The sequence below is a fragment of the Canis lupus genome, chromosome 28, assembly GCF_003254725.2.
Source record: "Canis lupus dingo isolate Sandy chromosome 28, ASM325472v2, whole genome shotgun sequence".
NCBI lineage: Eukaryota > Metazoa > Chordata > Mammalia > Carnivora > Canidae > Canis > Canis lupus.
In genome coordinates this window covers 23,797,457-23,815,981 of record NC_064270.1, presented here as the reverse complement: position 1 = coordinate 23,815,981, position 18,525 = coordinate 23,797,457, and the positions used below count along the sequence as shown (strand labels likewise).

At 37.2% G+C, this 18,525-nt stretch overlaps 1 protein-coding gene across 15 annotated transcripts in view; it reads right to left on the bottom strand.

Moving 5' to 3' along the window:
* VTI1A (vesicle transport through interaction with t-SNAREs 1A) overlaps window positions 1-18,525 on the bottom strand; it is a 357,179-nt gene that overhangs the window by 226,495 nt on the left and 112,159 nt on the right. For 2 of the 15 annotated variants that reach the window (XM_049103578.1, XM_049103579.1), the window contains one exon: window positions 11,561-11,751. The exons of the other annotated variants lie outside the window; for them this stretch is intronic. In XM_049103578.1, coding sequence (XP_048959535.1) covers window positions 11,576-11,751 — 176 coding nt within the window. In that variant the 3' untranslated portion in view covers window positions 11,561-11,575. Of the gene's footprint in view, window positions 1-11,560; window positions 11,752-18,525 lie in introns of those variants that run through there. 15 annotated transcript variants of the gene reach the window in all.

Genomic DNA, 18,525 nt, shown 5'->3' with positions numbered 1-18,525 from the left:
TATGCGGTTGGAGAGGGCAGTGTTTATCCACATTACCATTTATACACTGTATACAAACAGAGGACTTGACTCCAACAGTCTGATGAGCACACGGGTTTGCGGCCACATCCTTGACCTCAGCCACTGAGGAAACCCAGGTGGTTTTATCAGACAGAAGTGTGATCCTTAAGCTAGAGAATATTGATCTCTGACTCTGCTTCTGTCTGTCCAAAACACCCAGTGCTTTTTCTGCTTGAGTGCTACGTTACAGTTGTGGAATACTGTTTATATGCAGTGTGTCAACATGCTAATTCATTCCATAGTTACTGACATTATAATGCAGCAGCGGGGGAGGGCGTGTGACACAACCCCCTGAAAATCCATAATCTTTTGTTGTTTTTGTACAACTTGATGCCAGAAATAAATGCCTATATCTTTCTCCTTGGCCACTCTGCAAACTTGGGGATAATTTCTAGGAAGCAGAAAAAGGAAACTTCTGCCTATTAGAATATTCAAGCTTATCAAATCATTGCATATGTTAGGATGACTATAAATGCTAACTTCATTGTACAGAAAGTTCTCTTGTGAAAATGACATTCTTTTTCAGTTAAAAATGTTCATATGTCAAAACTAGTGCAAAGAAAAGTAACAAGCTGTAATAGCTGTTCTACACAGCAAAGTACAAAATCATGTTTTAAATATACAACTGCATCTACTCAGCTGGCACCCTTCTAAGTGGCACACCCGCTTCATTGGGCTGATGGCCAAAGCACTGCATGAGTGATTCAGAACAGTGGCACACCTCGCCCATTCACACATGTCTAGTACTGTCTGCAACACTATTTACACAAGTTAAGAGACATGAATTGACATTTTGTAGCATACATTTTCTTCTGTGTGGCCCTTTATTAAAACTGGGCTGGCTCCCAGTAGCATTATATAGTCTACATAAGTTTAATAATGGACCCAGTTCATGTAGCCCATGCTATTAAAATGATTTGTGGGACAAAATACTAATACTTCATTCCATGATAAGATTCTGGAATCTTAGGACAAATTTACACAATTCAGTTTCCAGAACTGTCAACTATCATTACAAATATATCATGGTTACTTTGTTCCAAGATACTGTAGAATTAAATGTACTGTATGTATATACCATAGTGTGTGTGTGTGTGTGTGTATGTTTATCTATCTACACACACACACACACACACACACGCAGAGAGTGTGAAAATATCATCCCAAATCACTGCATATAAGAAGGCTATGGAACCTCCCTGATTCTGTTTCCTTCTCTGTTGAATGGGGATAGTAATTCTTTGAATACTCCATAGGTTGGTACAAAGATTAAATGAGGAAATGCTTATAAAGAGTCTAGCACAGGGGCTGGCCCGTAAGAAGAATTCAATATCTAAAACCTGAGAAGAGCAGTTTGTTGTCAGTCATCACTTGAATTGGGACAGTAAAGCAAGCAAAAGATTGGTGGAGGAAGTTGCTGCTTCCAGCGGCACATCCTGTCCTATACCTGGCATCACAGGTATATTATACCTGACGTTATAAAGAGATGATGCATGGCAGTCAACTTGGTGTCCTTCCAGAAGGGAACCCAAGACACATTATTTGGAGATACTAAAGTCATCTTGGCATGTTTGATCCTTTTTATTGTGCTTTCACTCATTCCCTCTCGAGTATTTCTCAGTATTGTCTGGAGAAACAGCCTGACATCACAAGTTTTTGAGGTAAGGAGAAAATAAGCTACCTAAATTCTTACCATTCATTTCTATTACCTATTCTGATGCCAAAGTTCAGCCTTAATTACTCTTTTAGTATGCCAGAATTTTCAGACTAGGAGCAAAACCACCCATGATAGTAAGTAATACTAAGGAGAAGAGAAAAAATAATAGAAGGCCAGTGACATACATTCTTCCTGAACCCACAGTAATATGCTCTTGAAATACTGTTACGGACTGTAAACAAATGGTTTTCCCAAACTTTAGTGCATTTGGCCCCTATGCCAGTTAGATCTGAACTTTGACACAGTATGTTTTTACATATAGGGGAAGAAAAGAGTACATTATATGCGACTGCCATACCACAAGGCAATGCTGACTGAGTATTTTGAAAAGGAGCTCTTTTGGCAGTGGGAGAAAGTGTTGGCAATGTGCACCCACATAACCCGTCTGTCACTTTAAGAGCTGAAATAGGAAAACCTGTACCATTTTTGTACTTTTGTTCATTCTTTTCAACTCATTCGAAGTTGCCCCCTGGGAGTTAGCCCTCCACCAAAAGTCTCTTTCAGTACACAACTAGCTCTCTCTATTAAGCGTACCCACCCCTACTCTGCTATAACACTGCTTCCTTTGTACTTGCCTGGTGAACTGACCAGCCATCCAGTACAATGGCCACAATGACTAAATTACACTGCCTGTCACTGCCTTTTGTATCACACCTCTAACAGGTGCCATTACCATGATAGGCAAATTGTAATAATCCATTCACAGCATCCACTGCCTTAATAATGTATTTTTTTTTATTTTACATAATCTGTGTGTGAATACCACAAGGCATTTGAATAGTTAGTAAATACATGAGGCTGAAAGACTGAACCGCATGGAATGCAGCCACAAACAAAGGCGCTTAGGACAACAGACCTGAATGAAACCACATTCCTGATAAAGCGGATAGACACATAAATATATCCAATGGAGAAATGGCCTCCAGATTTGAAGGTTTTCGAAAAATCAAATTTAGGGAACTGAGAGGGTGACAAACAAGACATTACCAAACTCAAGTTGTTATCCCAGGCTTAAAACTACATATGGCGCCTAGGTGAGTCGAGTCTCTTGTTATCATCGGCACCAGGTCCAAGAAATGCAAGAGAATCACAAAATCACGAGTTGAGCCCTGGGAACTCTGCTCCAAATCCCTGCTTACCCTTTTACCATCTCCCCTCCCCTCCTGAGATGTACACCTACATGCACCTAGGACATGAAACATGAAACCACTGAATTGTTTTGTAAAGTTTACAGAATGGCTCCGGTGGATGCATAAATAAGTGCGAGTACGTGTCTTAACAGAAATGCCCCCTTCCCGAGCATCACAGTCAGTGGCAAACTTGAGTGGGCTCCTGATTAAGGCTTAGCGGGCCTTCTTTGCCTAGAGGTTGCAACAGCTAAGAGACACTCATGGGTATCCCTCAAAGTCTGGTCCATGATGGTGGTCTCCTGGTGGCTGGCCTCATAGAAGATTCATGTTCACGGTATGACAATGTCTACACTTTTGGAAAGTGACGAAAACACTTTCAAATTAAAAGGCCCTAAGCAAGTGTAAGATGGCATCATTATTATGGATTGATAATTCAGAATACTTGACCAAGCCCAAGTATTGCCTTGTTGAGTCCTAACAACTGAAAGAAAGAGTTTTTGAATTTCTCCACTAAAGTTGTTTTTGAACCCCCCGGTTTTAAAAAAGCCACTACTTTCCTACCACCTAAAAGGCACAACCATGCCTTCAAAGGTCTCACAATTAGCTGTGTAATCAGGAGAACCAGAGAAGTCTTCACAATCAAGAGGACAGGTGGTGGCTCTACAATATGTCAAAGACGAGAGTAAGGGAGGACATCGTGAAGCTGCATTTGCATATGAAGCACGCTATTTTCACTTAGATTGTATATTATAGACTCCAATTGTGGTGTAGAGCATTTTGCATATTTGGTTTCTTCTTCCACAAATTAAGTTATCAATCTAAAGTGCCTTTGGCAGGAGGGACTAATAGAGATTATAAAGAATTTTTTTTAAAATGGAGATTATAAAGGTGGCTAGATTTTCTCCTTCCCCAGTTTGAGTTCTCTTCAACTCTACCATCTATGAGGATACCTCAGGAAATAATACTTGCTAATATAAACATTCAATCCCTGATCTATAGATCTCTATAAATCTACAAGTGGATGAATGGAAATTCCAGACTTTATACGACATCATCATCATTTATTAAGAGCTTACTAAATGCCCTGCATTATGTAAAGATTTTGCATGATCACATCTAATCCTTCTACCCAAGCTACAAAGTAGGTACTATTATTTCAATCTTGCAAATTAGAAAAGTGAAGCTGAGAGCCTAAGCAATTTGCCCAAGGTGATTTTTATCAGAGGTACCAATAGAAAACAGATCACATAATCAAATTGGGCAATTTAAGCAGATTACAATAAAGAGACTATTTAAAAGTGTGGGAAACCACAAGCCCTGGCACATTAGCCTGGGGCAAGTAATAGTGGGCAGGTTACCACCCTTAGGCTTGAAGATGGGAGGAGAGAAAGTGGTTACCAACACTGAAAGAAAGGGCCATGTAGACAGAATGATGCAGCCAGCCCACTACAATCCCACAGGAAGAGAGCCAGGATAATTTATACCCCAACCCTATTCTCCTCCCAGTGTTCTATGTTCTGCTGGTGCTCCCCGCTGGGTGAACTTAACTGGAACCCAGAGGGCAAGAAAGCTCATTGGTGTGGTCTATTCAGAGTCAGTCATCCAAAGAACAAAGCAGAGTGGATGTGGGGAAGGCAAACTTAGGTCCAGAGTGGTCACACTGTATAAATGTTAGTCGGGCTCAGATTTGAATCCAAATCTATTGCTATTAGCCATCAGGCTACCAACTGCTTCTAGGATGACATGTATGTATCTAATTCTGGTACATAGTTATTCCCAAGTCTTCTATTTTTAAAATCTCTCGCAATTCTCAAACTCTCCATTCACCCAACTGGATTCCCACATTCCTTCTCTTCCCTCTTGGTTCTCTGTGCACACTGTGAGTGTCAATCACCCAAGGCCCCCCTTTTCTTCCTGTCCATCACTGTGATTTGGCCTCCCATTGCCTCCCCATCTGCCTACCTCCCACAGTTCGCCATTTCAACTTTGCACTCACTACTACCCTACAATCACTCCCTTTTGTTCTCCTGTCATTCCTACTCTGCCAGTTCTCAACAGGCATCAACTTTCCACTGTTTGCTTTCTTGGCTCCTACTCCTGGTCTGCCAGGCAATCCTGAGGAGGCCTGTGAAATCATACCAGTGAATTCATGCTCCCAGAACTCAGCTGGGCTCCTGCATAGTTCAGCCATTTCTGACCTACTCATGTTGAGTCTCCTTGACATTTCCTACAACCATTTGTTCTAAACCTTTTCTACACTCTTCCTAAGACCTTGACTCTGTCCTTCACCTTCAGGGAGTAATTTGGTTACTTGTCTGGAATCATGGTGATCCTTCCAAAGTTCCTTCCTTTCTAACTCAACATTATTCAGAATCCATTCTAAACTTACTCTTTCTTCATCTCTGCTTCTGAGGAAGTGTTTCTCCTTTCTAAGGTTACATCTTCAACTTATACTATTGGTTCCATCCCTCTGCACGTCTTCGGGGACTTAAAATGATCAACTATTGTCCTTCATGATGGCAACAATAGTTCTCCGTCAGTTCCTACCTCGAGGTCCCAAAACATGTTCAGGGCTAACCTGACCTTAAGGCGAGATCGGGCGCGTTCAGGGTGGTATGGCCGTAGACTAACCTGACCTTAAGGAAAAACAATTCTGATCCTTATGAAGAATCACCTTTTTATTTCTCTACTCACTTTTTCTTAAAAAGCAAAGTCTGCAATTAATACCCCCCCACCACTGCCGCTCCCACTACTCAAGCTCTTGTAATTCTCAAAACCACCATTTCTTGTCTGTTTAAATACTCTCCAGGTCTTCTGAACTATTTGATTATTCTAAGTTACTTTTCTTTCTTGAAAAATCACTCCTTTGGCTTCCATGAAACTGTACTGCATAGAGTCATCCACTAATCCTTTTCAGTTACTTTCTCTGACTCCTCTTTGTCCCACAGAATGTAGACTTTCCTCGGCGTTCTAAGGCTCTTTTCTTCTGCATAAATGTTCTCTTGGTGATCTTATTTATCCCCCTGGTTTAAATGTGCTTCCATAAAGTAGTATTTATGAGGTAACTTTAAGTGGAACATGAACTGACTTTTTTTTATTTGGATACTTTGTTTAATCTGACCTTGGATAGCATACATTGTAAGAAGCACCATTTTTTAATATACTACTTAGAAAATGGCTCTCTTATCACTTAGTATTTTTTATTTTATATTCTTATTCAAAGAGCTCTTTCAGATTACTCACTTATAGAGATTCTCTTATATACCACACACCATTCTTGTGTATTCAAAGAGGAAAATGTAGACAAAACAAATGAGTTTTGGTTCTCCTAAAATTTTCTGTGTCCAACTCTTTATGAACCAATTTTAAACTTCTAGGCAACAATATTCTCCCAGCCATCAAGAGTACCAGGAACACAGCATTTCTTAAATGTCTTCAACTATTCTCTCTAGGAGTCTCTTCTATGTTGCCAATACTCATTCTGCAAGTTTCCATGTTAGTGTTTCTTGATTGTACTGGACAGTAAGGTTTTCAGACAACAAATAAAATTTACATTTTTTTCTCTAAAGATCTTTCAGTGGTTTGTTGACTGAAATGTTAAGATTGCAGGTTTTTACTCATGCCATTGGGACTAACAACCATGATTGCTCATGTGTTGGCAATGACAAGTAGATCACCACTACAGTGTGTAAGACGTCATCAACTGTAGAACACCCTAAGTTCAGAAATGTTAAAGTGTGAAAGGATGTACATCTTACAATCATGAAATATAGTAACTACATATTTATTTCAATGAGTATCCTAAAAAATGCACCTATTACATCAAACCGAAGGTTTCACAGATATTAGTGTTTAGAATGGTGCTATACTTTAAAAAGTCAATAAATAAATATATATATAGTATATTTTAAAATATTAAATAAATAAGAGTATAAGTATTGTTCAAACATGGCAAAAAGCTTACAAATAGGCCTCAAGTGGCTAAGGTTTAGAATACAGAGGCTTAAATTATCATCACTTCATGGATGACTTATGTTTATATATCCAACTCTAACTTCATTCCTAACTTCAATTTTCAGATTGCAATAGCCAGATCAAAGACGTTACGTGGGCACCTTGTTGGTATCTTGAACTCGGTATCTTTTCCCTAAAACCTATTCCTCCTCCTGATTTTCCTTTACTGTTAATTGCACACACTCCATTTGGAAACATATTTCATGTTCTGTGGGTTCTGAAGTTTGTATTTTGAGAATGGCACAGTTCTGAAGCTATTAAATATGAGTGCTGCCCGCACACCAGCATAGTACATCGTACCTATTAGGTACTTAGAAATGATCTGATAATTAAATGCATGCTCTAATAGCATGTATGTAGAACACATGTAGGGAAAAGCCATTGAAAATAGAAATGGGTAGTTTGGGTCCTTTTAGAAGGGACAGGATAGGAACGGGCAAAGGGGAAACATACAGAATGAACAGAGAAAAATCCTTAAGGAAACCATGACAGGTTTACATTTCCTGTACAATAAACAGATAATTATATACTATTCACTTTAAGGGAGACATCATCTAAAATAAGGTAATAGTATTAATTGAACAGAACAACATAAAGGCTTAAAAATATGAAGTCTATTTGGCAAAATAGCTTAAATGGCTCCAGTACTGCCTAGAAAATAAGGCAATGAAATAATTTTATGAATGTATCATTGTAAATAACAGGAAAAAGAGAGTGCCATCCTTCAAGTTATATAGTAAACATTAATTAATTTCATAAAGTAAAAGATAATTTAGTTCTGTAATTACTTTAAAAAATTTCTAATTTAAGTGAAGGTGATATTAATTTAACTGAACTAGGAAACGAAACCAGCATGATTCCCTGGAGGGCACACACAACAGGGACGAAGAGGAACCAAACATTCTTGAAAAAAGGATCAACATGAACAAACATTTACTGAAGAAGGAAGAAAAGCACTGTACTTCTGGCTGTTATCAAAACCCACTCTTGCAAAGAGATGATAAATATCAATGATATTTAAATCCACATGAAGAATATCTTGATTTGTACATTTATAAAAACATCTACAAATATTATAATGAAAAGATCTGGAAATGAGATCTGTATCAGAAAATCAGACGCTGAAAATGAGCCACAGAAACACTACCAACTTGCATCAGTTTGCAGTGCCAGGGGAAACACATCATTAGGTGAGGGAAAGCAAGAGGAGTTTTAGGCTGTGAAATCTCAAGAGAGAAATCAATCATTCATTCCACAGATATTTATTTAGTGCCTACTATTAGCACCAAAGAGAGACACAGTAGTGAGCAAACCATACAAGGTCTCTGTGGTCATGGAAATTGCATGTTAGTGAAGCAAAGTACAATAGTGACCTGGAATCTGGATCTTTCCTTTGCCATTCACTGGCTGTGTAAACATAGTCAAGTCACTTCACATATCACAGCCTCAATTCTTTTATCTGTTAAAATGGAATGGGTGAGCTGAATCATTTCAGGGAGAAAATGCATATATCAGGGTTTAATACTGGGGTCCACCATTCAAACAAGTCAGCAATAGAGTCTTGGACCAGCCGAGCCAAATTCATCCAGCATTTTCCTTTGTACATCTGGAAATTTCTGTAATTAGACCAGGACACTGAAGCCTTTCCTGATGCAGTACCCGCCCTCTACACTCTGCTCACTGATTTGCTTGTCTTGCCTGTTTGATTCATGCTCTTACCAGGGCTTCATATAGTACTTGTCACTTAATTTATTTGATTTTTGAACTCAAATTTCTGCGAAATGATTATTTAGAATACACAATGATTTAGAATATTGTAATATAAGTAACTAAGATAAAATGGAATAAAACTACAGTATTTACTAGAGATCTCAGAGATCTATGAGGATAAAAGGTTACATTCAGAAAAAGAATTAACGCTTTAACAATTTATTCTATTGTATGTTGAAGTGTCTGGAAAGCACTATTAAAGTACAAAACCAAAGTTAAAGTAGAGCCTGGCATTAGTTCTAGTTCATTTTTTTAAAAAAGAAAACAGAGAAGGAAAGCAGTTTTACTGTTTATTGGAATAAGACTTACTGCCTCCCTTCAGACAAACTGTTGTTCTGAAGGACCCTCTCACAGAGCGTGTGCATACCTCTACTACCATGTGTTTTCAATGCATTACTGCTTGCTAGAAATATGGGGATCTCCAGGAGAAGTGGGAGGAACTGGAGAGTGGATGGCCTTCCTAAAGCCACACAAACATACATGGTGAAGTCGGAATTAAAATTTGAATCTCTGTGATTTTATGGACTCTCCACTTCCATGATACTGCCTCCCAGGTAGGTAGGAGAGATAGCAGCTGAGTGAATCCCCTTTGTGATATTTTATTACCTTTTCATTTCTTGGGGTCGAATATTTTCATCAAACATATTGTTCTTTTATGTCTAATGATGAAACAATTTTATGGATATAGTTTGGTGGGTTTCATGAATATGGCTTTTTCCCAATAAACACATCCTCTGTCATCAGCAAGTGTTGTAGAACCATTGAGTGCAGGATACTGGGCAGGAAAAAGGGGTGAGAAAGAGGTCTAAGGCTTAGTCTTCACTCTCAAGGTGCTTAGAATAGTTCAGGTAATGGAGAAGATAGCACACAAGGTGAACATGTACACAGCTAGTGAGCATTAAGGGCCATGGACGCAATTCTCACTCCAGGGCATTCACTTTGGGCTCAATATCGGCTCCAATTGCATCTGTTTGGCCAGCACAGTGTTTTAAAACACCAAATGTTTTTAGGTGAGGGCATGCTCCCTCAAGTTCAGCCATAGTAGGCCCAACTCACTATATTACATGTGTGAACCTAGCGTTTGGGTCCATCATCCCTAATAAACTTATAGTACTATAGGGGTTGGGTAGCAACTCATTATCTAGTCTTGTGGTTAAACAAGGCATTTTAGGAAAGAGAACTTTCCAGATATTTAAAACTGATTTAACTTCAAGCAACAAATACTTTGATTAAGTAATGAGAATCGTCTAAAAGACATGATTAGCATACACTTCATTGTCTCCTTAAACAAAGGATAGAGAATATTTCCATTTTTTATTGATTTAAAGTTATTACTATAAGTAGCCATTATTTGATTAGTTAAGGATGGTTTTATGACCCTTTTTTAATGGTAATTCTCTTATTTCCTGGTGTCTATCCTCCTTACTTTCATTTAACCCTTCTGTTGAGGGCTGAGAAAAAAAAAAGCAAACAACGAAAGAACTATAAAAACAAACCTTTTCAAGGATTTAGCCGTAGGAGTAACATTAACAATGCCCACTACCACTAATCCTTTTCACTGAGAGCTTACTAGGTACACAAAAATGCTATCATTACCTGCATTTAACTGATGTTTGAAACTCAGGCACAGGGAGATCACTTTTCCCAAAGTCACACAGCTAGGAAAGTAGTAGGGCAGGACCTAACCTGAAGTCTAATTCAAGGACATGCTCTCAACCATCACCGTATAATGGATGTTTTTGTTGTGGAGTTTTTAAAGGCATCCTCACATATCTTTCCAAGGTTACTGTTGTCCCCGAGAGAAGAATAGTTTTCAAGATGGATCACTGGATGTGTGGGAATATTTACTAGTCTTTTCTTTGGAGTAAAAGCATGAAAAGAATAAACATGATAGAGACGATATTTTATTTTATTTTTTTAAAAGATTTTATTTATTTATTCATGACAGAGAGAGAGAGAGGCAGAGACACAGGCAGAGGCAGAGCAGGCTCCACGCAAAGAACCGGATGTGGGACTCGATCCCCAGACTCTGGGAACAAACCCTGAGCCGAAGGCAGACATTCAACCGCTGAGCTACCCAGGCGTCCCAGGACGATATTTTAAATGCAGCTTAGGACAACCATAAAGTAGAATGGGGAATCAAGAGGCCCTGAATCTCTAATATCTACAAGTTACTTGTCATTTTGAATAAGCCACTTGGTCCTTCAACTTCAATTTCCTCATATGTGAAATAAAGATAAATACCCAAATACTACAACTAGAAAGCTTTGAAGATTAAGATAATATAGGGAATAGCACAGTACAGTACCAGCACACAGAAGATGCTTGATAAATATTAGTTGCATCGGTTGCTGATTTTCTCATCTGTATAGTGAGGATAATAATACTCATAAAATTACTTTAGAGTTAAATGAAATAATCTATGTAAACTCTTTAACACAGTGCCTGGCACACAGTAACTGCTTAATTAATGTTTGCCACTGCTGTTATTATTAGCCTATTATTTGTTAACTCTCTCACCTCAGTTCATTCAGCAAAAACTAGGAAGGAGAAATGTGGAAGAATTCGGAGATAGATAATAACTTCAATGAGATAAAACATGCTGACTTCCTTTACTGGCACCAGAAGTTGGTGAGAAAATGAACACGAAAAGTCAGCTGGCATTTGAACCTCTTCAGAGAAATGCTGCGCACAGAGATACTCAGGTTGCTATATGAACACCACTTCACTTTCATATTTAAACTTTATTGAAGTGCTTTTATCTCTTCATTTAAAGGTGCTACCTTTTTGCTTATGTCTCAAAATGTGAGTCAATATTCACTGAACCTTTAATCTGAACATACTGTGTACTAATTTACCAACTGAACATTACAATTTCCAATATTCAAAAGATTACAAATTCCAGGCTCAATCTATACCAACGGAATGCCAAGATTGGGCTTTCTTTTATTTCTTGCATTTTTTTTTCTAGAAAGTCTTGCCTTGCTTTGCCATAGGGTAAAAATGAAGAAAACAGGGAAACTGACCTTAAATATGCGACCTTCAGGCAGCCATTGGTTTCTGAAGTTAAAAAAAAATTGTGTACAGTTTAGAGTTTGTTGGATTTCCAGATATATGCCCCGATCTCATTTTTTGCAAAAGGTAATTTTATATTTTAAAATGATGGCTGCTCAAGGCAATATTTCACTTCATATTTTATTTTATTTTAAGATTTTTATTTATTTATTCATGAGAGACACAGAGAGGCAGAGACATGGGCAGAGGGAGAAACAGGCTCCCTGCAGGGAGCTCGATGTTAGACTCGATCCCAGGACCTTGGGGTCACGCCTTGAGCTGAAGGCAGACACTCAACCATAGAGCCACCCAGGCCTTCCTCACTTTGTATTTTTAAAAGGACCAAAAAATAGACAAGCTATATAATTGTACAAGATACCGTGTAGTAGGCTTTTAAAGAAGAATCCCCCTTAATTAAGTCTTTGAGTGTTTGAGCACCAAAATTTGGGGTATTAGTGGTACTAAATGGACACTTTGCACAGAAAAGACAATTCTCTAGAGAAAAACAGAATTCACAGGCAGGCACACAGCATTTCAAAGCACAGGTTCTCCGAGTTTCATATATGCTTCATCCATGAAAGCAGGGCACTCAGAAGTTAGTATGCTTCAGAAGTACCCGAAGTTCTTAGAAGTGAAAGTCTGCCCGCCCCCCCCCCCCCCCCCAGAGATCTGGATCTGGTCATTTAGCATTGGGGCAAGGCAGCTGCATTGTTAGTAAGCACTCAGTGGTACTGATGTGGGTTTTTACCCACTTTCTGAAGCATGTTCACAGTAACATCATATCACCACCTTCCAAAGTGTTCCCTGGATGCCCTCTCTGCTAGTCAGTTCTCAGGCTCACCAATGTACACATACCTGCCAGCAGCATTATAGATAACACTGCTATGGGAGTGGGCTTAGGGAGAGGGCAAAATACCAACCTCTGTCTTCAAAGTATTAACTCAAGAGATGTCCCAAGATGCGTTTCCATTCTGTTTTCTATACTAGAAGTCAATCGGGATAATTAAACACTTTATCTTTAGCATGTGATAATGAAAAAAAGATGGGCCTTCATTTAGATTGGGTACTTCTCTGGATCTCAGGCTTTTTATCTGTAAAATGGGAATGATAGCACTTACCTTCTAAGATAATTGTGAAGATCAAATGAAGTGTATGCTTAGCACTCAATAAATGGTTGTTCTCCTTCTCAACAAATCTCTTATTAGGGTTTCTAGAAAGCATATAATTAACCTATTTGAGTTTTACCTCTTGAGTGGGCCTGCTCCATGGCAGAAAAGCAGCCAAAAGTGCAGAGGTAGTCAAAGGAGAGTTACAGGAAGCAAGAGGAGAAGCATGAAGCCTTGATAATCCTCAAATTGAGTAAACAATATAAGTAAGTAAAATATGACCATTTAAATGAGTTTCAAGGAGAGAGCATAATTGTACGTGGTCATTTTTAGCTGTTGGGTGGTTGCTATAGGATAAGATTGGGATCTTATTTAGAACTCTCCAACCTTTCAAAGGAAAATCATTTGCCATCATTTGGTAAATAATTGTCTTGGCTCCACACCTGGAGCTCAGCTACACAGACCTACTAATATGAAAAGCAGCTCCATCACATCTTGGTGTGTGTAATTCCTTCTGGGATTTGTAATTTGGTGCCTATATTTGAAACTGTACACTTTTCCCCCCACTCCGTCCACAGTATCTTAACATGTATAGCATATTTCTCGACATTTCAGTTTCAGCTGCTCTGAAACAGCTATGAAATAACACCTGGGGATCCATAATGAATTTGGGGTACATTTCATAGCCTTATTTTAAGTGAGATGAGCAGAAATATAATCGCCAAATAGCGAAAATCTATCTAGTCATTTTCAAATGTAGTAACATAAACAAAGGCCAATCTAGTCCCGTGTACTACCTCAGTGTGTGCTCTGTTTAAGTGTTAATTCTGATTACTGGGATCCCTGGGTGGCGCAGCGGTTTGGCACCTGCCTTTGGCCCAGGGCAGATCCTGGAGACCCGGGATCGAATCCCACGTCGGGCTCCCGGTGCATGGAGCCTGCTTCTCCCTCTGCCTTTCTCTCTCTCTGTGTGATTATCATAAAAAATTAAAAAAAAAAATTTAATTCTGATTACTCCTTTTCAATTAAAATAATCTTCCTTTCCAGAAAGATCCATATAATCTCAGGTCATTAACAGAAAGACATGTCATTAACATGTCTATGTTCTATCATACCTTTTAGAATAATTGTTATTCTTGGATTTGGACAGGTTACCCATGTAGCACTTACTGAGTATCTCAAATCAGACCACAGAGGTATTCTACAAGTAACAGACTAACGATATCAATTTATCCAACTTGGCAGATACCAATGCAAAGTTTAAGTTACAAGAAGAATCATCTTCCCCCAATTATACTGCTAATGCTTTGATACCATTGTGCACTCTCAGACAAAAATTTGATTACATGAAATACACTAAGATATAAAATACATGTTAACCTAATGCTGTAAATTTCAAATCACTGTTAACCCTAAAATGTTTATTTGATATCACAGACTTATTTTTCATAATAGAATTAAGATGATATAAATATAAGCAATAATAAGTTTTCACATCATACTATTCTCAGTAATGAGAAATAGAACTGTGTGCCCAGATTTCATTCATTTATGAATGCACAAAATGGTGAAAATCATACTCCTAACAAACCACATTTTATAAAGTAAATGACACAATAAACTATGAAAATGGGGTTTTGCAAAAATATGTTGCAACACATTAAGAATCGATTTTTAGGGCAGCCCGGGTGGCTCAGTGGTTTGGTGCCGCCTTCAGCCCAAAGCATGATCCTAGAAACCCAGGATCGAGTCCCACGTCAGGCTCCCTGCATGGAGCCTGCTTCTCCCTCGGCTTGTGTCTCTGCCTCGCTCTCTCTCTCTCTGTCGCTCATGAATAAATAAATAAAAAAAATATTTTTTAAAAAAGACTCAATTTTTACTAGCTATAAGATTTTTTTCTCTTATGATAAACTTAGATATTATGTCCAAATTGGCTGTAGGTTAGCCTCAGTATAAATTAACGCTGGAGAAGACCTCCCCAACACAGAACTGGTTGAGGAACATACTTTTATAAACTCTTCCCTGAAGATTCACGTATGAAGTCATGGGGTGTTCAGAAGGAGGTGGCGTTTATGAGCAGGAGCATGTAGGGGCCTGCATGCTGCGGATCCAAGCAAGAGCCACACTTGGCAACAGCACTAACAGTTTTGGAACTTGTGCTTTATGTTAACTAAATATGACCGCTTAGATTTTCAATCACAAACTTCTCCACTACTAGCAGAGAGAGAAGATACTGCACTTTTCTCAATAAGTCTCTCTACTAAAAAAAAAAAAAAAAATAAAAGTCTCTCTGCTAAATACAAAGCAATGTTTAAACAAGATGTATTTATGCCAAGAAACAGTCCCAGAGAGCTCTCCTTTCAGAATGTACAGATCTACAAAATGCCAAGATCAAAGAATGACGTTGTACCCTACACACAAAGTTTAGTTTTCTTACATATTTAACAAAAGTACTTGATTATACTTAAAATTTATGTTCTAATATATAAAAGTAAATAAACATCTAGGTTAAAATATAATATAGTTGTAAATATTATTTCAATCAATTATTTTAAAGTATTCTTAAATCAAAGGGTAAACATATAATAAAGACATTGCTATAGTCTTTTATATGTCTGCTAGTCCCAATATTAATGGAAATTAGTGTATTCATAATAACAAACTAGTCCTTAATTTAGATTTATTGAACAGTTTCTTATATTTCACCAGAGAAGATATTGATTTTGACTTCACAAATTTCTCATGCAGATATGGAAGTTAAATAGATTTTGTTATTCATTTTGAATAAGACTTTAATGTAAAATTTCTCAGCATACATTTATGTTAATTATATTTGATGCTTCAAAGTTATTTAAATAGTGTATCTTTTAAATTATAATAAATTTTAAATAATCTTTAGTCATATAAAAATACTAAAATGACCCCACATACTTAAATGAAACATTGAATTCTTCTAGTTTATGTTTTTCTTATATATTTTCTAATGTCTGTGGGATGTAATAAAAAAACTTAAAGAGTGTGTTTTTAAAAAGCGTTAAATTTAAAATTATTAGGAATTATCTTAAAAGATCCTAAACTGTTTGACAGGTATATCAAAATATGCTTCTTTTTTCTGTGTTAATTTTGGTAACAAACATTTAAAAAGCTTTCAGCCAGTCACTCTCATCTACTCTGCATTTTCATTTCTACGTACTGCAGGCAGCACAGGAAATATTCTTTTAACTAGTGGCTCAATGGCGCAGCCTATGTGTAGAAAAGTATAACACAACATTAACTGGTGTGCACACTACAGTCAGTAGTAGTGTAAGTTATAAATAGGGTTTAAAAATACAATATAGTTTTTAAAAATGAGAGCTCCTATGAAAGAATTCAGTTCCTATTGCATAACTGCTATTTGTGTAACTAAAGTAAATCAAGAAGAAATATAAATAGAACATAGTCTTTTCATTAATCATGAAGCATTATACTTTTTAATTGATTTTTACACAGCCTCTAAATAGATTTAAAAATGTTCTATATCCTTTACTGTCAAAACTCTAAAAAAGTATGGTGTTTTGTGGCTGAACTAATATTTCCATAGTGTTTTCTGTCAGGTTAACTATGACACTGTGATTTGTAATCTCTTTAAAATAGTTACTTTCCCCAAAAAGAGATTAAATATATATATTGAAAATTTTAAATCAGAAACAGGATTTCAACTTAGCAATTGTATTAGGCTTATTAATTTTATGGTGTAGGAAGGCTAAATAAAACCTGTTCTGCTACCTCATGTATAAACTTGATAAACACGTTACCTCCCATAAATCTCCTTCAATCAACACATCCTATGGGTCTCCATCCAAATATAGAGGGGGAGCTGTTTCTCTTTAAGGCAGTGCATAATGATCAACTCGGACAACTTTTTTAACATTAACATACAATGAGTAAAAAATATATATGTATGTATACACATGAAAATTTTAACTAGCTTATCTCCTCAAAAAAAGAAAAACAAGAAAAGAAAAGGAAAGAAAAAAAATCATTGACAAAGACCCATAGCTACTAGTAAAGTCTGAGCAAAATCAATGAAACCGTTTTTAGACATGTAACAAAAGCCAGCATCCCATTTTACACAATTAATGCTCTTTTTATTTTTTGTGAGCATCTCCTTTAAGAAGCCAAGAGCCATCATCTAGGGAAGTCCTTTCTATATGCCCCCAACTTTTCTCCCTTCATGCAGAGCTGGCTGTTAATCCTAGGAGAAAAGAACTGTGTTCGAAATTTGCACCCACTCCTCTTCCGTATTAGGTTTTTTTTTTTTTTTAAAGGAATGACCCTGTAAATTTACTCAAGTTGTTAAGAAGAAGTGCAGTAACTCAGACAGCCTCTGTGGCAAAGTGAGTGCAATCAGAAAAACTGTTTTAGTGGCATTACAACTTAATCATTTTAACTTCACAATATGAGAGGTTTTAAAAAAGTGTACTTCAATCACGCAGCAGAGGTCTGATCAATTTGACATCAACTATAGAAAACTGAACTCACAGTGAAGACAAGCACAATGCACTGAAAAATTATTTCTATTAGGTTCACTCTTACTTCATCTTTTCTTTCTATTGCTTTTGGTACAAACAGATCAACAATGCGCTGAACAAAATTAAAACAAAAGCCACTTAAATGTTTATTTTTTCAGTCACTGTCAAATGATTTAAGTCTGAAAGCTCTTTTCATTCCATAAAAGTTATGGTTGCATTCTTTTTTTCTCCCCCAAGGTCAGATTTGTCAATTAAAAAGAAAAAAAAAAAAAACTAGTTTCAGGATGAAACTGGAATTCTTTTCCACTCACTGTTATTTCACTAACCACACAGGTCAGATAGTTCTTAGTATTTTAGTAGATGTTTTAAAACAAACTTTATGATGGCTAATGTTTAAAACTCTATTGTAAATGTGCTGACAGTTTACAAAGCTGAGAACCAGAGTGATATCTTACACCTCACCATGGAAAATGACTTATTGCCCAAAAACCACTCACAGATATTCCCATGCAGAGGAGTCAGTCCATATCGAAGGGGTTATTCTGCTTTGAAATAGAGATACGTATATCCTAAGAATAACCCCACAGAACAAATTAAAATTAAATTTGCCAGCAGTTTCTACTTCAGTAGTTTCTGAACTTAATTGTGTAAAAATATCTTGGTGCTGATTTGACGTTAATAAATTAAGACCATTAGAGATAGTCTTTCATTGTTGGCCTTCAACAATTGTCAATGACACTGTTTTCTGTTTGCATTTCCTCAAGCGTGTTAATGTATCTTTGTTTAGGCTCACAAGTCGAACGGTCAATGTAAACACAGTCAATGAAACATCAGTACTGGAAGACAAGTCTACGGAGAGGACCTATGGAAAGACTATTGGTCTATTGCCAAGTATGTAGTTAGGCGACAGCACTGAAAGGCTACTTTAAAAAAATTTTTTATATGATGAATAAATTACGCTTTAAAAAATTCTCAAAATTCTTTGTTTTGCATACAAAGTCCATCCAGGATGGAGGTGGTCTGCAAGTTGAACTTAGTGCAATGTGGGTTATAGTCTTTGTTTGCAGTCTTAACTGGGGATTGTACCTTAGCTACCGCAGTTCAAGCGTAAAAATACTTTGTCTGTAATACTATATACTGTTGCCAGTGACCCTCTAAATCCT